The 22,306-nt window shown below is 48.7% G+C and overlaps 2 protein-coding genes across 3 annotated transcripts; one reads left to right on the forward strand and one right to left on the reverse strand.

The window, feature by feature from the left end:
- Positions 1-708: 708 nt before the first annotated feature.
- On the reverse strand, positions 709-17,447 carry prkci (protein kinase C, iota). Its single transcript, XM_047028504.1, has 18 exons — positions 16,980-17,447; positions 11,405-11,526; positions 10,428-10,517; positions 9,720-9,770; positions 9,446-9,531; positions 9,096-9,224; positions 8,854-8,911; positions 8,340-8,395; positions 7,050-7,226; positions 6,045-6,142; positions 5,822-5,908; positions 5,604-5,739; positions 5,226-5,313; positions 4,962-5,087; positions 4,804-4,883; positions 4,580-4,669; positions 3,001-3,116; positions 709-2,646 (listed from the first exon to the last, which is right to left on the reverse strand). The coding sequence occupies exons 1-18, from the start codon at positions 17,060-17,062 to the stop codon at positions 2,559-2,561; spliced, it is 1,761 nt and encodes a 586-aa protein (XP_046884460.1). The 5' UTR covers positions 17,063-17,447; the 3' UTR covers positions 709-2,558.
- A 119-nt stretch (positions 17,448-17,566) lies between these two features.
- On the forward strand, positions 17,567-22,171 carry c10h5orf22 (chromosome 10 C5orf22 homolog). Of its 2 annotated transcripts, none has more exons than XM_047028514.1 (9): positions 17,567-18,173; positions 18,375-18,520; positions 18,778-18,927; positions 19,195-19,771; positions 19,891-19,953; positions 20,044-20,165; positions 20,429-20,495; positions 21,019-21,202; positions 21,849-22,171. In XM_047028514.1, exons 1-9 carry the CDS (start codon positions 18,105-18,107, stop codon positions 21,974-21,976), a joined length of 1,506 nt encoding a protein of 501 aa, XP_046884470.1. In that variant the 5' UTR covers positions 17,567-18,104; the 3' UTR covers positions 21,977-22,171. The 2 variants fall into 2 exon arrangements, with proteins under 2 accessions (XP_046884470.1, XP_046884469.1); XM_047028513.1 differs by having other exon boundaries at positions 21,063-21,202.
- Positions 22,172-22,306: the final 135 nt, after the last annotated feature.

Below are 22,306 nucleotides of genomic sequence, written 5' to 3' on the forward strand. Positions count from 1 at the left end.
GAGGACTGGATTGTAGGAAGCGAACTGTGTATAGACTAAGTAAACATCTATGTCTGCTCTGCTCTCCCTCTGTCAAGGTTATTTACTTTTTTCTTATCTTGTCTTTCTCCCCTACCCTCACACAAAACACGTACTGAAGAAAATATAAGACTTTTGTGTGCGATTTGTAATTTGGTTCAAGGATGTACATTGGGATGGAATGTTCACAATCACAACATTTCTAGGACAATATGAAAACGTCTGTCAAAGCTGCAGGAAGCAGAAGGTTTCTACTGGATGTCTCTGGCTCCGGCCCTGACGTCCTTCTCTGAAGTTGTACTTTTTGGAAGTATTCTCGCTTCCTTTGTGGATCTTTCTCTTCTACAATTGCTTTACCATGTCACCTTGATCCTCACATTAGTCTGCCATTTAATATTTCTAGATGTTAAACACCTCCAAGGCACAGTGGTTGAAATTCGGGATTTACACGGTTTATAGTCTTGACTTAAGCATGAGGGTACTGAAGGATTTGCGTGATTACAATTGGATGTATGGATAGTTTTCCTATTATGACAGTTCTATAAAGGTGTCCCTTGTTTTAGCTACAAAACTGACCTGATGGCTGCACATCACAGATGGGATCAGAGGCCTAAGTGTCATAGCCTTCCACCCTTCAGAAAATCACTCTTTGCCTTTTACACAGATGCAAAGAGCATACAAAACAAACAATGGAAATAAACAGTTTTATTTCAAGTTATCTTTGAGTGTTTTTAACATACTGTTAATAAGAATCAGCAGGTTTCTCTCTGAGATTTTAATCCTCCCAGATACCTTGCATCATTACCAGCTGTTCCAATTGTTTCCAGAGGGCTCACCCAATAACAATTAGGAGGAATCAATGTAGTGATAATTAGAGTTGACAGTAAATTATATCTAAAACTGTAACAAAACCTAAACAAGACTTTTTTGTGTAACATTATACAGATTCTCAAGTGTGCTCGTTCCTCCAATCACCACGTTGCCCCTATAAACATTTTATTATAAACTTTCTCTAAAACATTGACTGGAAAAAGTTGTCTTGTTAACATTTTTGATCTAACAACAGAGTCAATGTCTTTTAAGCAGGTGAGTGCTTATATATAGATTTAGTTGTTTCATTAAGAACATGATCAGGGACTCAATTGTGAAGACATGAGTAAAAGTAGTGTTCAAATCAACGAGTATCCATTCTCTTTAAAACAGATCCAGCTTAAAGTTTTCACTGTCCACCCTCAGGGCGATCAAGGGGTTCAAGAACATAGTCCTGGTAATCCCCCATCCAACTGGTCATATTACATACATCTGGTCTGGGATTTGAAGCACTCATTTCAACAATCACCCCCAGCATTTGGATTCAAACTGGACATTTATGGAATGGAGAAGCAGTAGAAAAATAATAAAACGCAGTGGAAAAGGAATATAACAAACAGTTTCAGAAAGGCATTGTATCATAAAAAAAATGAACAAACAAATCTGTAAATATATATATATTCTATGACTAATCTTAGGACAGCTCATCTTCCTATTGTGTATACTGTACCTTCTAAGCGTACCACCAAGACGTCATCTTTTTATTTAGTTCAGGAAATTATTTATCTGGTCCTGTCGTGTGTGTGAACATAGATTGCATGGAGGGTTTTTAGTCTGGATGGATACACATAGTTAGTGCACCAGCCCTGTGTCAACTTCTTTCCCCCCACCCCACTGAACAGTTAACTATTTCTTTCACAGTTTGTCATTTGTCTATGTATATTAGTGTTGGCTGCTGGATTTCTCCGGAAACCCTCTTCGTTTACAACTGTGCATTTCCTCGACAGGGAACAAACCTGTTTCTGAGAGGAAAACAGGCTTGAATTTAACACTTCAGACATGTATAGAGAGAATGCTGTGTCATTCATTAAATAAAAAAGCGAAAATATATATGTGTGTTTTTTTTGTTTTTGTTTGTTCTTTCTTAAAAAAAGGCTAGTGTTTTTTTTCCACCCCTCCTGTACGAATGAGGTGTGAAGCTAAACCATGAAGACCACATCACGAAAACTGGTTTTGATGAAGTCTCTAGTCATCTCGCGCTTGGTGCTAAAAGGCCTATTCTAACATATAACCTCAATGGTGCTTGAATATGTACAGATAAAATAAGCATCAAAACATCACCCGTGGAGAAGAGAGGAAGGGTTCAGTAGTCTCTCTTTCCCTCTTCCCTCCTCCAGTCGTGTCCAGTAACTTTACCAACCCTTTAGCCTCTGAGCTACTGAGATAACTGGCCAAAGACCAAAAACTGATACCAGTGCAGATTTATAAAAACAAAAACAAAAAAATCAGAGAGAAAAGGTACGCTTTAAGGTCTAGTGGTTATAAATGGCAGAGAGTGAGATTGGTTTGGCAAATTAGCATCGCTTGAGGGACAGTTGGCTTTCCAACAAAAGGATGATGATGATGCCGCTGTGGCGTAACCATGAGGCGTAACCATGAGGCGTAACCATGTGGCGTAACCATGCAGAGATGTGTGACTGAGGAGCTGCAGGGGACAGCCGACAGCCGCTTCACACGCACTCCTCAGCAGACATCAGGAGGGGGTTGATGTACTCAAACCCTTCAAACTCCGACTGGTCGATCTTCTTCACCGCATCACTGGTGCGTGGGAACAGAAGAGTAGTAAAAAGAAAAAGAAAAAAAGTTTAGGAAGGCTATTTGGGATTTTGTATATCTTTTTATCATCTTATTTACATTTACATTTAGTCATTTAGCAGACGCTCTTATCCAGAGCGACTTACAGTAAGTACAGGGACATTCCCCCCGAGGCAAGTAGGGTGAAGTGCCTTGCCCAAGGACACAACGTCATTTGGCGGGGCGGGGAATCGATCCGGCAACCTTCCGATTACTAGCCCGACTCCCTCACCGCTCAGCCATCTGACTCCCTTATCTTATCATAGGAATACGACTCGGTTGTGTCATGAAATGGAAACACTGTGGTGTTGAACTTACTCATCATCAGGTGTTAGCTGGATGGGCTCATTGGTGAACTGGGCGTCAAAGTTGTCCAATCCAAACTCCCCAGAGATGTTGGGCTTGAACGGCGGCACCACCTGTTTCTGTTCCATCTGAAACAGCCACCAACAACATTCATATCATCATCATCGACAGAGTCTACTCCTTGAAGTTATTTCGTTTCTTTCCATGTAGTTCTATGTCGTTGTTGTACAGAGAGCAAAGTAACCACTAAATATATATAATAAGGCCTATGACACAAGAGGACATTTGAACCTGAAATCATATACATTAAACCCAATAGTTTTAGTATTGTCAGGAAAGCTACAGCATTAATCTCTTTCTTTCCACTCCCAGGAACAGATGGTAGCAGGTGAGCAGTGGTGCCCCCCCTGCAGGCAGACAGGGGAGCTGCAGGACAAGCGGGGCCGGGCCAGGGGAGGCTGGAGGGAAAGCGTAACCTGATCCCTCCAGACAGTGTGACGGCTGAGTCCCCTCAGCCCAGACCAAACAGAGGAAGAGAGGTCATGCTGCTGGCAGCTCCCTGGGCCGGTGGCTTCCCCCGCCAGGCCTGTCTGCCCCTCCTCTGTCTGTCTCGTCTCCTCTGTCTGTCTGCTCCTCCTCTGTCTGTCTGCCCCTCCTCTGTCTGTCTGCCCCTCCTGTCTTTCTGTCTGCCCCTCCTCTGTCTGTTTGGTCTCCTCTGTCTGTCTGGTCTCCTCTGTCTGTCACGTCTCCTCTGTCTGTCTTGTCTCCTCTGTCTGTCTCGTCTCCTCTGTCTGTCTCGTCTCCTCTGTCTGTCTCGTCTCCTCTGTCTGTCTCGTCTCCTCTGTCTGTCTCGTCTCCTCTGTCTGGTCTCCTGTCTGTCTGGTCTCCTCTGTCTGTCTGCCCCTCCTCTGTCTGTCTGCCCCTCCTCTGTCTGTCTGCTCCTCCTCTGTCTGTCTGCTCCTCCTCTGTCTGTCTGCTCCTCCTCTGTCTGTCTGCCCCTCCTCTGTCTGTCTGCCCCTCCTCTGTCTGTCTGCCCCTTCTCTGTCTGTCTGGTCTCCTGTCTGTCTGTCTGGTCTCCTCTGTCTGTCTGGTTTCCTCTGTCTGTCTGGTTTCCTCTGTCTGTCTGGTCTCCTCGGTCTGTGTGCGTCTGTCTGTCTGTGCGTCTGTCTGTCTGTGCGTCTGTCTGTCTATCTGTCTCTCCATCTGCCTGTATTTACACCTGTCGCGTCTTTCTGTCCCTCTGTCTGTCCACATGTTTACCCATCTGTGGTGACTAAATGCCTGCATCTCTCAGTGCCTGTCTCAGTCGGCCCTTGCCCCTCGTCAGTCAGTCAGTCCATCTGCCTGAGGAGAGTTGGGTGGGAGGAGGGAGGCAGATTGAGTGACGTTCTCAGTCTATTCATCCCCCCCCTGTAGCAGCAGGCTGGTAGAGGTGTAACCTTCTCCACCAGCACAACTCACCATCTCAACGATATGAAAATGATCGCAATCTCCATTTGGTTTGGAGCTACAACTGGTCCGAATTCAAGACACAAGCGGCACAGACAGACAGAGCGAGAGAGGGAGAGCGCTAAGAGCGATTGTGACTTACAAGATCCCAGTCAACATTGCGGAAGAACGGATGGCCCATGATGTCAGCAAAGCCCGTCTGTGGATGGCAGCCCAGACGCTCCTTGGGCTCCTGGGGGAGGAGGAGGTGACAGACGAGAGGAAGGGAGAAGAGGAGGACGTGGTGTTCATTATGTGGCGGCGGACAGGCTGGTGTGGGAGATGACAGCGTTAGGACTGATCTGGAGCGGGCTGATCGCTCGTTACCTTGTTTAAGAAGCCCTTGAGGACGCTGGCGGCTTTGACTGACAGCGACCGGGGAATTCGGATCTGTTTTTCCAATATTACTGCAGAGGGGAGACACAGTCATGAGGGTGGCATATGGTGTGTGTGTGTAGAGTGGACTGAGGATGGGTAATGTGTACCTTGGAAGAGGTAGTCTTCGGTGTTCTGGTCAGGGTTATCGGAGCTCCCGACGATGTCGAAGGGCGAACGGCCCGCCATCATCTCAAACATGAGCACCCCCAGGGCCCACCAGTCCACGCTGAAGCCTGGGACACACAGCCTCGTTAGACTCTTAGAAAACACACTGGCCTCAACCGGATTTCATCGCCAAAAAAAATCACAAAATGTCCATTCGTTATTCATATTTATGCATGACTGTTTTTTGTTTGTTTTTGCTCTCATACCATAGTCCTCTCCTCTGAGGATTTCAGGTGCGATGTAATTGGGGGTTCCACAGAAAGTGCTGGTTGTGTCTCCTGGTCTCAAACCCTCCTGTAGTGCACACACAGCTTATTAAGACCACGCCCCCCTCAGGACAGAGTGGACACACAGCTTATTAAGACCACGCCCCCCTCAGGACAGAGTGCACACACAGCTTATTAAGACCACGCCCCCCTCAGGACAGAGTGCACACACAGCTTATTAAGACCACGCCCCCCTCAGGACAGAGTGCACACACAGCTTATTAAGACGCCCCCCACCTTAAAGCAAAACAAGGTAGCTACAAATAAATCATTTTAGTGTTACCATTTGAAAAGTTTACTAAACACACACACACACACCTTGCACATGCCGTAGTCTGTGAGTTTGATGTGTCCCTCAGACTCCAGGAGCACGTTGTCTAGTTTCAGATCTCGGTAGATGATGCCTCGCTCGTGGAGGTAGTTTAAGGCTAGGCTGATTTCTGCCGAGTAGAACCTGAGAAGGGGACAGCTGCAGCTCAACACAGACAAAACAAGCGCCCCTAATATAGAACAGCTGTCGGTGCGACCTTTCTTACCTGGCATGTTCCTCCGGAAGCTTCCGTTGTCTCTGCATATGGAACATCAGGTCTCCACCGTTGACGTACTCAATAACAAAGAATAGCCTGCGTAATAGCGAGGATTTTTTTGTTTGTTGATATAATGAAAAGCATAGTTTGATCTTCAACTGTGTTTAACTGAGCCGTAAATAGGAAGCAAAGTTAAGCACTAACGTGCCCTGAGGTCAACGATCAGGCTCACCTGCTCTCTGTCTGGAAGCAGGAATGGAGCCCCACCAGGAAGGGGTGATTGGAGGCCTGCTCAAACACATGCTTTTCTGTCTGGACCCAGTCTATGTCCTGCAACACAACACAGACACGACTGAGGCACAGCTTGGGACGGGAGATCATCAATCATCCAAACGTGACAGAACAGCGCAGGGAAGTGGTGTATCTGAAACACGCAGACGCTCTGTGAGACAGCGCAGGGAAGTCACACCGCTATTGTCTGTAATATGTGATGCTGTCACAGAGTACAAATACGGAATTTATCAAAAACTGTTTGTGTGGGGCGAGAGAGAGAGAGAGAGAGAGAGAGAGAGAGAGAGAGAGAGAGAGAGAGAGAGAGAGAGAGAGAGAGAGAGAGCGAGAACATGTTTGCTGGAGTAGAGAGAGGGGCCAGATAACAGTCCTGGGAGGGAGGAAGATGATAAATCTGGAGGTGAAATCTGCTCACGTCGACACAGCAGATATGGCAGGAGAGTGAGGGGTATTGATTAGGTAGTGGTTTGTCGATTTGTCAATCACGCCAAGTGCAGCTAATCAGCGCTAACTACTCCCGTTGCCACGGACGGTGTCGTTTGGTGTGTCTGTTCAAATCCATCCAGATGTGTCATCAGACCTTTCACGTGTGTGTTTCGCATGTCCGGGCAGAGTGGAGTCACAGTCTGATGTCGCCAATACGTGACATCAACTAACGTTTTGACAGGCCCTTCGTTTCTCATCTTCTCTGCCGTGTCTGACATCTTAACTGGGTACAGCTCAATAGTAGAGCATTTGAATTCAGATCAACAGACTTTAGGTTCAAATCCCTCCTGTACATTGTGTTTTTTTTTTACTTTAGTTTTTATGACTGCAAAATCAAATTAAATACTATCATATACATTTAGTTTTCTTCTTCTTTCGGTCCAAGAAGCAGCTTGTGTGAATGTTTTGGGGCTAGGGAGTGAGGAAGCCCCCTCCAGCGAGCTGGCGGCCCCGGGCTCACCTCGTCGTCGTTCACCAGCTCCTTCTTCACCACCTTCATGGCGTAGATGCGCTCCGTCTTCTTCAGTCGCACCAGCAGCACCTTGGCGTAGCTGCCTCGGCCAATCACGCGCAGCAGGTCAAAGTCCACCAGCCCCAGGCTGGAGGCCGACTTCCCCGTGTCTCTGCTGCTCCTCGCCTGGACAGGGGGAGGGGGGGTAGACACACACACAGACTTATCTAGCCATCTTTCTTGTCATCATCTCCGCTGCTACGATCCACGAGGCCCGCTCCATCACCATGACGATCTCTCTCTATCTGGACGGCCTCGCTCCGTCTCTATCTGAGGGGCCTCTCATTCAGCCGCTATCTCCGGGTTCCATCTTGTTCATCTGTGAGTGTGTGTGAGTCTGTGTCTGTGCGTGTCTGTGAGTGTGTGTGTATGTGTGTGTCTGTGAGTGTGTGTGTCTGTGTGTGTCTGTGTGTGTCTGTGTGTGTCTGTGAATGTGTGTGTGCCATGTGCTGCCTACACTGCTCTGTGTCTCTGAGTGTGTGTGTGTGTGTCTGTGAGTGTGTGTGTGTCTGTGAGTGTGTGTGTGCCATGTGCTGCCTGCACTGCTCTGTGTCTGTGAGTGTGTGTGTGTGTGTCTGTGAGTGTGTGTGTGTCTGTGAGTGTGTGTGTGCCATGTGCTGCCTACACTGCTCTGTGTCTCTGAGTGTGTGTGTGTGTGTCTGTGAGTGTGTGTGTGTCTGTGAGTGTGTGTGTGCCATGTGCTGCCTACACTGCTCTGTGTCTCTGAGTGTGTGTGTATGTGTGTGTCTGTGAGTGTGTGTGTGTCTGTGAGTGTGTGTGTGCCATGTGCTGCCTGCACTGCTCTGTGTCTCTGAGTGTGTGTGTGTGTGTCTGTGAGTGTGTGTGTGTGTCTGTGAGTGTGTGTGTGCCATGTGCTGCCTACACTGCTCTGTGTCTCTGAGTGTGTGTGTGTGTGTCTGTGAGTGTGTGTGTGCCATGTGCTGCCTGCACTGCTCTGTGTCTGTGAGTGTGTGTGTCTGTGAGTGTGTGTGTGCCATGTGCTGCCTGCACTGCTCTGTGTCTGCTGCCGGCTGTTAATCAGAGCCCTGTTCTGAGAGGCCCTGATAAAAGGCTGCTTTATAAGCTCCACTATAGGAAATCCATACTGACCACCGCAAGGGTGTCCTGTCGCAGACGAGCATGGGGGGTCATAATACTGTCAATCTTACCTAAACACACACACACACACAAATACAATAAACCGACTGGGAGTCATTTGTCCTAGCTGAAGCCACTCACCTCTTTCTCCTCTCCATCGTAGGTCAGGCTCTCTCTGGAGTCTCTCTTCTGAGGGCCTGGGGGGGGGGAGACACCACAGTGAAGGGGAGAGAGAGACCACAGTGAAGGGGAGAGAGACACCACAGTGAAGGGGAGAGAGACACCACAGTGAAGGGGAGAGAGAGACACCACAGTGAAGGGGAGAGAGAGAGACACCACAGTGAGGTGGAGAAAGATACTTAATTATTAAAAGACAGCGGTCACATTCAAATCAATTCATTGTGTCCGTCTCATTAGGGATCTGCTGCGGCTGGGTTGCTTACAGATGTCTAAGATGTGTGTGTTTGTGTGAGTGTAAGAGAGAGAGAGAACGAGAGAGACAACGAGACAGAGAACGAGAGAGAGAACGAGAGAGAGAACGAGAGAGAGAACGAGAGAGAGAGAACAAGAGAGAGAACGAGAGAGAGAACGAGAGAGAGAACGAGAGAGAGAGAACAAGAGAGAGAACGAGAGAGAGAACGAGAGAGAGAGTTACCTGTTTGCTCATGGTTTTCTACAGATGCCTGGCCAGGACCTGGTCCTATGTATGGCTCCTAAAACCACACAGAGAAAGACCACACGTCAACACAAATCTGGTTGACAAAACAGCTTCATGTAAAAACAGACTTTCTAACCCTTCACCAGGACTGTGTATAGACCACAGCATATCTCATCAAACTAAGCTATAGAGCACAGTACAGAGGCAACACTGGCTGGAGCTGGCTCCAATCATCTCACCGGTCGGCCACATTCCACTGTCACCAGCTTGTGACACTTCTTGTGGACCAGCAGTTTGCAGTTGATGCATTTGTAACCTTGGCGACCGAGGCCCCAGATCCGGTCCGTGCAGATGGCGCAGTGAGCCCGCTACGAGGACGACAGAGGGAGAGAGAGACAGAGGGAGAGAGAGACAGAGGGAGGAGAGGAACGCATCATCCACACGCACTGGGGATCATTTACCCATGTAGTCAGATCCACCGTCGTGTACTATCAATGTTATTCACGGTCATCTACGGTTTGTCCCGCTTGTTTGAAGGGATGATGGGTGTAAATAAAAGCAGCGTAACCGTGCGGAGGTCGACTCTCACCCTGTTGAAGCGCTTGGCCTGGAAGGCGTGGCCACTGGCGTAGTAGAGCTTCCTCCACCGCCTCGCCCCACGCCTGTATATGGACTCTGGAGGGGAACACAGGTGGTCAGGTGTGTGTGTGTGTGTGGCTACATCAGATACAGGTGGTCAGGTGTGTGTGTGTGTGTGTGTTTGTGTGTGTGGCTACATCAGCAGCCCACAGTGCTGGCCAGCAGCTTAACGTATCCAGTTTCCGGAGGACTGTAAAAGGAGGGCAGGCAGAGAGGTAACTTACTGTCTTCTCCTGGACAGGGCATGCCTGCCTTCTCTGGTACACAGGGAAACACTGCGGGCGGAAGGAGGGAACACATGACCAACGAGCTGTTAGCTTCACAACTACACCTCATGCCTTCTAATGCTAAAACCCTGCTTGTTGATTTCCTTTATGTTCAATGTATGTATAATGTATTCCTGCTATAACACCGAACACGTGCTCACAGTTAACCATCAAGATGGGAGCATGGATGTGATGACATGGGGGGGGTGTGTGTGTGTGTCTCAAAGGTGAGGGGTGAAGGGATGCTCTCCCTTTCACAAAGCAGACTTTAACACCCACCCCCCCTCCCCCCCCATCGTTCCGCTGTCATACCCACGGTGCTCTTGACCTTTCACCTCTCCCATCATTCCCCGGTTTGATTAAACTAAACACAATTCCAGGCCGTCTTCCCCTCTCCTGCTCTCTGGGTTAACCCACAAAACCACGTCCCTGTCAATCACACAGTTAATATCTCCCCCCGCTCCCCAGTCCTGGCCCTGCCCTGCCCTGACCGGTCACGGGAATAAGACCTTGGTCTGAAATAACGGTTTGCCTCCGCCCTGACAGTCTTTCACCTGCGGGGGCAGTTTGTCTGCCCATCTGTGGAGTGGAGTGCCATGTTTGTGTACATTGTGATGAGCTGGACTAGTGGTTGGGTCGTTTCTATGAGTCTGGACTCAAGCTTACCGTGAATGATGAGTTCAGAGTCTTTGTTGAGCTCGTACAGACGCAAGGCCTCCTCCAACTCCAGCTGAGAGGACACAGTGCAGGGGTCACCTGGGGGGCAGAGGTCACAAGTCAACACAGCACACGACAGGCAACCTTCAGCATCGTCTGAAGTACCCTTGTATCCAGTATTGTGGATGCCTCAGAACCTTCTATGTTGCTCAAGGATCTTGTGTTGTAGCTCCAGCCTTGGTTGACTGTTCTGAGTGCAGACAACACGTGAGGGCTGTGGGTGTGCATGTGCGTGGGAGGTGGTGCTGGTTGGAACTGGAGGAGTTCATGGTGATTAACCCCGCGGTTCTCTTTGTGTGCTGCACAAGCCTCTGACGCTAATTAGTTTGGGCAGCCTGACCTTTTCCCTAAGTCAAACAACTTGACGTCACCGACGTCGCGGTGACAGCTTCGGTGTGCCGTGACTGACTACACATGGACTAAGAGACTAGTCTAGCTCGACTGGAACAAACACCAGATTGTGTGGGCAATATTTAATATCTTCGGCAAAGAACATACTTGGTACGTACCGCAGGACAAAAATAGGCCTCCTTTTATTACCTGTCCCTGGATACAGGTGAAGGAATCTGTATATCTCATCTAAATAGTAATAATGAAGTCATTTGGATCTCAACACAAAACTAATTTGTGTTGAACTTTCTGCATGATGCTAACCGTGGGTAGTGTGAATGCAAATTCAGAGACATTCCTTTGCATGTATGTTAGGTAGAGAGGGAGTCAGATGGCTGAGCGGTGAGGGAGTCGGACTCGTAATCAGAAGATTGCCGGATCGATTCCCCACCAAGCCAAATGACGTTGTGTCCTTGGGCAAGGTACTTACCCTACTTGCCTCGGGGGGAATGTCCCTGTACTTACTGTAAGTCGCTATGGAAAAGAGCGTCTGCTAAATGACGTAATATAGAGCACGTGTTTTTTTTATGGCCTACCTTCTTCGTCGATCCACTTCATAGTGAAAAGCTGGTCGTTGTCCATAGAGCACATATCCTTCACCTCCAGGTACAGCCCCTCGTAGGAGATGGAGGGCTCAAAGTGGGTGATCATGATGTCCCTGGAGAGAGGCGGGGTGGACAGTTAGGGACACACTGTTTCAGTCACAGACAACTTCTGCCATCATGGCCACAACACAGCAGCTGGAGAGTCAATAGATACTTCACTATCTCTCACGGCTGATATAGACTGAAACGTCTCCCAGCACCAGCCTCAGCCAGGTTACCCAATTATCCTGGCATCATCAATCATTACGACCAGCTGCCCAGTGTGTGTGTGTGTGTGTGTGTGTATGGGGGGGGGGGGGACTTGCGGGCAGGTGTGTGTGTGTGTGTGTAACAGTTCAGGAGCCTGCAGGTGTGTTGCTGAGTCTTTCACTGTCCTCTGTAAACTCCCATTCCCCCTGGTGGATCACCTGTCCAGCAGAGCCCCCCGCCACCCCCCCCCCCACCCCCCACCCCTACCCCCCCTAGCCGCCCCCTACCCCCAGCTGTGGGTTTGATGACCCAGGTTGCTCGGCGCCCTCTGCCCAATGACGGCGTATTTACGAGGCGGACGCGGTTCTTTACAGCTGCACAGGCGACAGTCGGCGAGGCCTCACTGCCTGCACCTGGCCCTCCCCGGGGAGACAGGCGGGAACCGAGGAGGGCTGAGGGGAAGAGGAGGGAGGGAGGGAACCGCTGGACGGAAGAGGCAGCGAGAGAGGAGGAGGGGGTGGAAGGAGAGAGACCAGGGCAGCCGTTGACCCCTGAGGGCAGTCCTCTCACTCTCTTTACAACAGTCATCAAAGACAAGCCCCGATCCCGTCGTCGTCGTCGTCGTCATCTGCCGCTTGTCCGGGGATCGGGTCGCGGGGGCAGCGACCTAAGCAGGGAGGCCCAGACTTCCCTCCCCCCGGCCACTTCCGCCAGCTCTTCCTGGGGGACCCCAAGGCGTTCCCAGGCCAGCTGAGAGACATAGTCCCTCCAGCGTGTCCTGGGTCTTCCCCGGGGCCTCTTCCCAGTGGGACGTGCCCGGAACACCTCACCAGGGAGGCGTCCAGGAGGCATCCTAATCAGATGCCCGAGCCACCTCAGCTGGCTCCTCTCGACGCGGAGGAGCAGCGGTTCTACTCTGAGCCCCTCCCGGATGACCGAGCTTCTCACCCTATCTCTAAGGGAGAGCCCGGACACCCTACGGAGAAAGCTCATTTCGGCCGCTTGTATTCGCGATCTCGTTCTTTCGGTCACTACCCATAGTTCGTGACCATAGGTGAGGGTAGGAACGTAGATCGACTGGTAAATAGAGAGCTTCGCCTTTCGACTCAGCTCCTTCTTCACCACGACGGACCGATGCAGAGCCCGCATCACTGCGGACGCCGCACCGATCCGCCTGTCGACCTCGCGCTCCATTCTTCCCTCACTCGTGAACAAGACCCCGAGATACTTGAACTCCTCCGCTTGGTTCAGGATCTCCTCCCCGACCCGGAGATGGCACTCCACCCTTTTCCGGTCGATTACCATGGCCTCAGATTTGGAGGTGCTGATTCGCATCCCAGCCGCTTCACATTCGGTTGCGAACCGCTCCAGTGAGAGCTGAAGGTCACGGCCCGATGAAGCCAACAGGACCACATCATCCGCAAAAAGCAGCGACCCGATCCTGAGGTCACCAAACCGGACCCCCTCAACACCCTGGCTGCGCCTAGAAATTCTGTCCATATAGGTAATGAACAGAATCGGTGACATAGGGCAGCCCTGGCGGAGTCCAACCCTCACCGGAAACAAGTTCGACTTACTACCGGCAATAGCCCCGATCCCATCCGCGAGAAATCTTTACGGCGCGCCGATAAACCGAACCACCAAGAGTGACCCGCACGTAGACGAGCATATGTTCAAGGACACGGGCTGCTCTGTGAGCACAGAGCCAAGTACAGAGCAACACCTCCTCTCCTCCCAACAAGCCCAGCCAAACAAGACCAAGCACTGACCGCACGCACTGTTCACAAGGCCCTGGTATCTTGGAATCCTGCATTAACTCACAACAATCCCACACGTAGGTTAGCTGTATCAAAGCCCGAGCCTGTGGTTGATGTTCAAGAACTCGTCGTGTTTGTGTTTGAAGAGCTCTGAGCAGGCAGAAATCTGGCTGACAAAGCTCATGCTATTCCCCCACCCCTCTCTCTCCTCCCCTCCCCTCTCCTCTCCTTCACTCCCCTCTCCTCTCCTCTCCCCCTCCTCCCCTATCCTCTCCTCCCCTCTCCTCCACTCCCCTCTCCTCCACTCCCCTCTCCTCTCCTTCACTCCCCTCCCCTCTACTCCCCTGCCTCGCCTTCACTCCCCTCTCCTTTCCTTCACTCTCCTCCCCTCTCCTCCCCTCTCCTTCACTTCCCTCCCCTCTCCTTCACTCCCCTCCCCTCTCCTTCACTCCCCTCCCCTATCCTCCCCTCTCCTCTCCTTCACTCTCCTCTCCTCCACTCCACTCCCCTCCCCTCCCCTCTCCTCCACTCCCCTCCCTCTCCTTCACTCCCCTCTCCTCCCCTCCCCTATCCTCCCCTCCCCTATCCTCCCCTCCCCCCTATCCTCCCCTCCCCTTCACTCTCCTCTCCTTCACTCTCCTCCCCTCTCCTATCCTCCACTCCCCTCCCCTATCCTCCACTCCCCTCCCCTATCCTCCACTCCCCTCTCCTTCACTCCACTCCCCTCTCCTTCACTCCCCTCCCTCTCCTTCACTCCCCTCCCTCTCCTTCACTCCCCTCCCCTATCCTCCCCTCCCCTCCCCTATCCTCCCCTCTACTCCACTCCCCTACCTCTCCTTCACTCTCCTCTCCTCCACTCTCCTCTCCTCCACTCTCCTCTCCTCCCCTATCCTCCCCTCCAGCCCTGGTGGTGTTAATCATTGACAGGGAGGAGTGTTAGCCATCAGTCTGGGAACTCCACACTCCCACAGAGCTGCTTTGTTGCTAGGCCTCTCGCTGCTTCATTTCCTCACACACTGTGGAGGCTGGAACACACACGCACACACACGCAACACATCAGAATTAGCGACGGCACGCACCAAGCTTCTCAAGGAAGTGAGCAACATGCAAATATGAGCGTATGCTTAACTATGTGAGTAATACGGCTGGATTGTGCCGAAACCCATAACATGTGAGTAACAGGAAAGCCATAACATTCCATTCAATCCACTCTACTGTCCGAGAGAGAGAGACAGAGAGAGAGACAGAGAGAGCGACAGAGAGAGAGACAGAGAGAGAGACAGAGAGAGAGAGACACATAGAGAAAGAGCAAGAGAGGGAGCGAGAATGAGTCAGATCAGGCAGCAGAACTGCTCTGTCCCTGCAACAGCTCCCTCTGCTGGGCAGAAGGCTTGTTAGCGTGTTCTGGTGATCACTCAGGCAAGGAGGGAGGGGAGCAGAGTGGCTCTGCAAGCAACACGCACACACAGTTATGCACACACGCATTCACACACAAACGCACACGTGACTCGTGTTGTAGCTGTCTGGCATGGATGACCCCCCGCATCTCCATAACAACACACCCTACACATTCCTGTGTGTGCCTGGAAGCATGTGGTAGAGAGGGATGCTGCCGTCTCCAAGCAACACGGCTAACCCGTCTGTCCTCCACTTGTCGTCATGGGTAGATGCAGTCACTGACAAGAGTTGTTCTTGTAAAAGACTTTTGTCTACACAGTCTCCCTTAAATAAAGGAAGCAGCTAACGTTGACATAAGCAGCGAGGACACTGGATGTCATTGGTTATGACTTTTACAATGACGCAAGTGGACGATGGGGGTGGAGTGTTCACGGTTTCGTGAGTGATTAGCTTGGGGGGTCTTTTACCGAGAAACAACATGATGGCAAGACAGAAATGCTTCCCTTCCTTCTAACAAAACAAGGCCTTGGAGCACTGAGGCAGATACTGGCCTATTGAAAAGTCATGCAGCGCTCACAGGTCGAATGGGATAAAGACAAACGGTTCAGTCAGACCAACGTAATCCCAGCTTCCTGCAAAAACAACAGGCCCAGCATGGAGACTCTTAATAACGATGATTAGAAACAAAGGCATGCTTATCGCCGTCCAGATAATAGCCATTCCTAATGTACTGAAGAAGGGAATCTTTCACAAGTAAACCTGTTGTTCTGTGACGCTGCAAGCGGCTGGCTCTTTATCAGTGCAATCTGTCAACAGACCAAATGATAGTGACAGGCTGAGGCTGCCACCAACAGACACCCAACAATGTGCATTTGACCCTGATTGGCTGACTATGTAAGCGAAAATAGGAAAGAATGGACTAGGGATACAGTAGAACTGTCTGTCTTATGTACAATACTGAGTATGGCTCTGGTGGTAGCTAATTAAACCAATGTATATCCACTGCAACACATTTCTGACTAACTTCTTTCTATCGTCTGAAGACAATGATTGGGTTTAGACTTGAATAGCCATGTATTGTGGTATCTCATTTTTGCACATAGATGGGATTCCTCTACACAACAGAAATCTCTGAAATATTTATCATTTTTTATGCTGCAGTCACGGACAATACTAGATAGCTTACGGGGTGTGTCACATGACGGAATGGGAACTACAACAGGTCTGGCAGAAGTGACTTGTAGTACACGTTTTTCCAGTCTTGAATGAACTAAAGTCTTTGGTTTAATCGTAGATGGGGTACTATGGCAACATATCGGATACACTAGCTCTAATCTAAAAGGGTCACACTTTTAAAAGATCAATAAATGCAAACAGAGAAATGTGTCGGTTTTGACAGGAGAGTGTAAATATGATAGCATATCATATCTTTAACCTATTCAAAAAATCTGAGAAGTGACATGTTAAAAAAAATAGTGCTAGTGATCAGTAAACAAACTAGCCAGAATTAAATTATTGATGCAATTACAGTAAGTCCCCATGTAGCTTCTATCAATCCATCATCAAACATGGTTAAGACTGAGCTGGGACAGTTACTGTAGCTAATTTGATTGTTGTTTAGCTAATGATAGCAAGTACCTGCTCGTTACAGTGGTTTGATTCATTGCCTTTTTCTGAAACCTGTAACTATCTAGCTATCTGGTTAGCGTTAGCTAGCAAGAAAAAACATTCGGCCTCCAAGGAGTTTCTAGCTACACAGTAGAAAAGCCACTGAACTAGTCTAGTTAACAGTTGCTAGCTAACTAGCTTAATTAGAGGCTACCTAGCTAGCCTAAATATTCGCTACTTTACAGACATTTATAGCTAGTAAATAGCCAACCATGACAAAGGCATGGTTATATTACGAGATTAAACTACTAGCTAACGAGTTATAGCAGCTGGTTAACAAGTTAGCGCATACTCCAGATAATTGTCTGGATAGTTTCAATGTTTGACTACGCTGTCAAGTTTACCGAAAGAGCTAGCTAGCATTTTAGCATTAAGATTATAATAAAGATAGCTAATGGAACAAGCTAACTGGTAATCTATACATTCAATCCAGCAACAAAATAACGCTACAATTAACTTTTTACAACGATAATAACAGTAGCTGATGTACTAACCCTTTGTAGTAGGCTTTAACCCGGACTTGATGAGGATTTTCGCCGGGATGGGACATAGTGCTGTCCCGCAACGTCGGCATCATAGGCTCTGCCGAGATCGGAACCCCAGTCACCGAGGATCCCTTCCTTCTCACTCAACTTCGAAGTGTACCACACTCAGAATTGTTTCTTGCGTCGGTGAATAAAACAAATATCTAACTTACTATCTATGTTCACGGACTCAATACGACTTCATATATAGACAAAATCCACATATAAAGTTGATCAAACTTGAAGGTATCCGCTAAACAACTCCCTACTGCAGAGGCCTAACGATGGACTAATCCATCAACGGAATGTTAGGGGTGGACAGATAACTTGAAAACACTGCTGCAAATAAAACGAATAATTAGTGGAGATCGCTTTGGAAATAGGAAAGCTTTAATGGTACAATATTAATAATACGCTCATTTAATGTCGCGTAAATAGTTATAAGCGAAATACTGTCGTGTTATCCCTTAACAGATATACTTGCCAACATTCCGATTATACCAAGTTAAACCCGAGAAAGGGGGGGGGGGTACATTCTATGTTAGGCTTTAGCATCAAACACTTCTGAAGGTAGCCTCCTACTTGCAGAGCAACATCAGTTCAGTGAGTTTTCGAAAACCTTTTTTCAAAAATATTTTTTCAACCGTTCGAAACTTTTGGTAGAAATTATTTTTAAAACATTTAGAAACAGTTTTTTTTAAAGCATTTTTTAAACCTTGAGAACATCCACATTTTGAAAGTTATTTTTTGTAAAGCAGAGCAGAGTACAGTAGAGGCCTCATCAAGAACTCATCAATGATGCAAACCTATTTTTGTGAGAAAATATTTGTTCAACCTTTCGAAGCTTTTTGTAGAAAATATTTAACCTTTAGAAGCTTGTAAAAAAACATACATACATGTATTGTTACACATACCTAAAATGCGTCCTCTCTGAAGTGAAATGGTGGGTTTTTAGAGACCTTTATTTTGAAAATAGTCTTATTGGCACAGGCATCGAAGTAAGATATATTTGGAAGCTAGGCTAAGGCTAGCTCGCTGACTTTCACACATGCTACTGTTGCAAACTGATCTTTTTTTATAATAGCAAACGTCAACATGAGTGTTCCACCAGCAAAAAGAGTCTATGCAGATTTGCCCGTGTGGATTGTAGAAGATCACCACGAGGTGAGTTTTGAGATGGATAGCTTCAATATCTTCAGTTAGCTAGAGCTAGAGCTCACAGCTCTATCCTAACTGTCTTATGCCGTTGCACAGGCTTTTGGCACTCCGCTACAAACAGTGTTACTGTAAATGTAGCATCTAAACCAGATGAAACTGCTAGCTAGCTGTGTTTTGCCTTTGACATCGCGACATTGATTTCCACAGGTTGTATCACATATTTACCGCGCCATAGGATCAAAGCACATCCCTATGAGGAACATCAAGATGGTCCACCTGGATTCTCACCCAGACATGCTCATCCCAATCAACATGCCAGCAGATACGGTTTTTGACAAGGAGGCCTTACTAAGGTGGGTGTTTGTAAGGTAACACCAGTCTCTGGGTATGCCACTTCATATTGTACGTGTGTGTTCCTGACATTGCAGTGTAAAGCTATGATAACTCAACCCACAACCATTCATGCCTTGTCTGTCAATACCAAAAAACATGTGTATTGACAATACACAACATGTTTTTTTGGTTTGGGGAGAAATAATGCCTTTGTTGTAACAATATGGAATTGGTGATTTTACATAAAATTTCAAGTATGTGTGTTGATGTTTTTTAGTGAGCTGAGCATAGAGAACTGGATCATGCCCATGGTTTATGCAGGCCACGTGTCCAGTGTAGCTTGGCTCCATCCCTACTGGGCCCAGCAGATCAGGGAAGGAGAACACACAATGTCCGTGGGTCGGGACTCATCCACCACTACTATCAGGTCAGCCTCAGTACACCTGTGGACATGGGTTTGAATCCCTACCTTTTGTCACTGTTTCTTCTATATCTGTGTTAAACGATGTATCAGTCTATAGTAAATGGTAACACAACTAGATGATTCATCATCTAGATGTTTTATTTATGTGGGCTGTTGGATTCCTTGAGGACTTTGTTGATTGGCTAATCCAAAGTTAGGACTTTGTTGAGACAAATCCTATCTTTCTTGCTTTTTTCCCCTCTTATCCCTTTCTTCTCTCTGTGTCTTCAGAGTGACAAGTAAGGATGATTACTTCCTGAGTGATGGCCTGTATGTTCCCCAGGACCAGCTGGAGAACCCCAAGCCTTTGAGGCTGAGCGTGGTGCGGGTCAACCCCCTGGAGCCAGCCCAGGCCGGGGAGAAGGCTCCAGATGGCCCCCAGGGCAGGGAGGCCCAGGGCAGGGAGGCCCAGGGCAGGGAGGCCCAGGGCAGGGAGAGGACCACAGGAAAGTCTGCTGCCAAGAAACCCAAGCTAAAAGACCAGGGAGCCGGGGATGTATCTGAGACTCACCCCTCCTCCAGCGTCGCCCAGTTAGGGGGCAGTTGTCACAGCTACACTGACAGGCTGGAGCCAGCAGGGGGCAGTGGAGCCCCAGGGAGCTGCAGGAACAGAAGCAGGCACACAGGGGGAACAGAATTGACTAAGCAGCCTTGTGGGAGGACTGATGATGATGATGATGATGAGGGCTCAACAGGCTGTGTGGTAAAGAGACTTCAGTCTTTTGTCAGTGAATCCGATCCATACATCCTGGATATTGACCTGGATTTCTTCTCCTGTAAGAACCCTTTTAAGGAGATGTATACACAGGTAAGGCCCCAGGGTAGTGGGGGAAGCAGGCGGACCCCACAATGATGATGATGATGATGGCCTACTTGGTCTTAGTGATTCTCTCCTTCATCCTTTGTTTGATGTCTTGTTTACATTAGGAGGAGTACTCTATTCTTCAGGAACTCTACAGCTTTACAAGACCAAGCGATGACACGGATGAGGTGAGAAATATACAGGGTTTTTTCTCCTGTGTGTGTTTGTATGGTGTGGTACACATGTTTGATTGTGTGTGCGTGTGTGTGTGTGCCCAGGAGGCGCTGAGCGAGTGTGTGGAGCACCGTGTTCGACAGCTGGAGGATCTGGAGGAGGCGTTTGCAGACCTGCTGGAGGACGACGGGGAAGAGACGGTTCGACGCTGGGCAGCCAACCCTGGGTAGAACAGCCTCATCCTCCTTCTCCCCCCCCCCCCTTTTCCTCTTTTATCCCATTGAAAGATGTTTCTTTTCTTCCTCTCAACCTTTCCTTATCTTCCTCATCCTCTTGAGTCAGTGGCAAGGTCCTACCTGCTGTATGTTTAGCGCTGCACACGTCCGAAACGCCAAGAAAAATGCTAAATGTGTAGCCTTTCACTCATAGTATAGTGTTTGGAGAATTAAATGGGTTAAGCTACATTTCTACATGTCTCTCCTTTTTCAGAATGGGCTCTCTGGTTCAGCTGGTCAACAGTCTGAAGAACAGAGAGCAATCCCCTGACTATGAGATGGTAACCTTCAGCTCTCACCTCACACTCCCCTCTGTGACTCTGCTGTCATGCAGCGCTGTTTGTGCGTCTTTTCAGTCTCAGAATAGAAAATACAATTAGATGGAAAATCGAGTTATGCAGAGAGAAATGCAACACTAATGTTGACAAACGTTGCTTGCTCAAAACAGCTTCCTGTTGACAGGCTACTTGTGAGTCTCCCTCCTGCCTCCCCCTCCCCCCTCCTGCCTCCCCCTCCCCCCTCCTGCCTCCCCCTCCTGCCTCCCCCTCCCCCCTCCTGCCTCCCCCTCCCCCCTCCTGCCTCCCCCTCCCGCCAGCCTCTCCCCAGGCTACTTGTGAGTCTCCCTCCTGCCTCTCTCCAATCCTTTATTCTGGGAAGCAGACTGATGAAAATGATTGTCAGCATGTAGTTAGTTGAATGACTCATACAGTAGATACATACTTCTTTCCCCCTTTACTCTTGTTGTCTCTTTGTAGCCATGACTATTTCATGGCTATTTTACCACCAATATTTCCCCTCCATCAGCCAATGATGAAGGTGGTGGTGGTGCTGATGATATTCCCCCCCAGGTGCACCAGGCAGGGCAGACGTGCGACTACTCCGAGCTGCCTCACCACATCAGCTCTGAGGAGGAGATCCACAGGCTGGTGCTGGCTGTGGAGCTGGCTCTCCAGGCCCTGCCCAAGCCAACGCTCGTCACCATCTCCAGGTAGAGAGAAGAAAGGGAGAGAGAGAGGTTAAGTTATTTCTGTGATGCCTTCAGTTGTATTTTGTATTATTTTAATCTTGCATTTATTGTCTCGCTGTGATTTTTAATAATTATGGTATGTCCGCTGTACTGTCCTGTCTGCAGTGTTAAATGTATCTCTGTTTTCGAGCTCTTGGTGCAGAACAAATTTGTTTTCATTCATTGGGGGGAGGGGGGAGAGCGGGAGAGCAAGGGAGAAAGGGGGAGAGGGATGGGGGAAGAGAAGGAGAGAGGGGGGGGGGGGGCACATGGGGGTGGGGGAGAGAAGTACATCCAACCAAAACAACATGTTTCATTCTGTGATCGTTTAATATACAAATAATGTACCTTTTGTACTGGTTGGACACAGACTGGATGGAAATGAGTTCCTCTAAATGGAATGGATCTTATGCTGTGCACGGTGTGTGTCATGATGTCAGACGTAGTCACTTTGCTCTTAATGAGATGGTCATCTTTTGATGAGTAAATGGTGACTTAAAAGCATCAGCTGGTGTTCAGTAAAATTTGCATTTTCAGTGGCAGAACAGTGTCTTTATTCACCTAGTTATCTCTTATGTGAACCTGTGTGTGTGTGTGCGTGGCACGTATGGTGTATGCGATTGCACAGGTCCAGTCTGGATGAGTATTGTCCACCACAGCAGGTCAACTCAATCCAGAGCAGAATCCTGGACATCCTGGAGGGTCTGTATGGACACCTCCAGGTCCACAAGGACTATGAGATTCAGGAGGACCTGAAGGAGACTCCCGCCCCAGCCTCCAGCAGCTACGCCCCCACCTCAACCCCGGGCACAGAAGAGCAACTGCCACAGGCCTCTTGACACACCACAGACTGGAACCGTGGTTACGACCCAATTGTCTATTTATAGGAAATAAATCTTGCTAGTGTAAACAGATACCCTCATAGTATGTGTCCTTCAGTGCTTTGATTTCCATGAATCCACCAGAATGTAGCCAAGGTTGCCCTTGAGCAATTTGCTGCTATGTGTCTTGATTTCAAACTTAAAATAGTTGCAGTTATATATATGAAAAAATATAACCACCCATTATACAAATACACCCACAGAA

This window comes from Hypomesus transpacificus, chromosome 10, assembly GCF_021917145.1.
Source record: "Hypomesus transpacificus isolate Combined female chromosome 10, fHypTra1, whole genome shotgun sequence".
Taxonomy (NCBI): Eukaryota; Metazoa; Chordata; class Actinopteri; order Osmeriformes; family Osmeridae; genus Hypomesus; species Hypomesus transpacificus.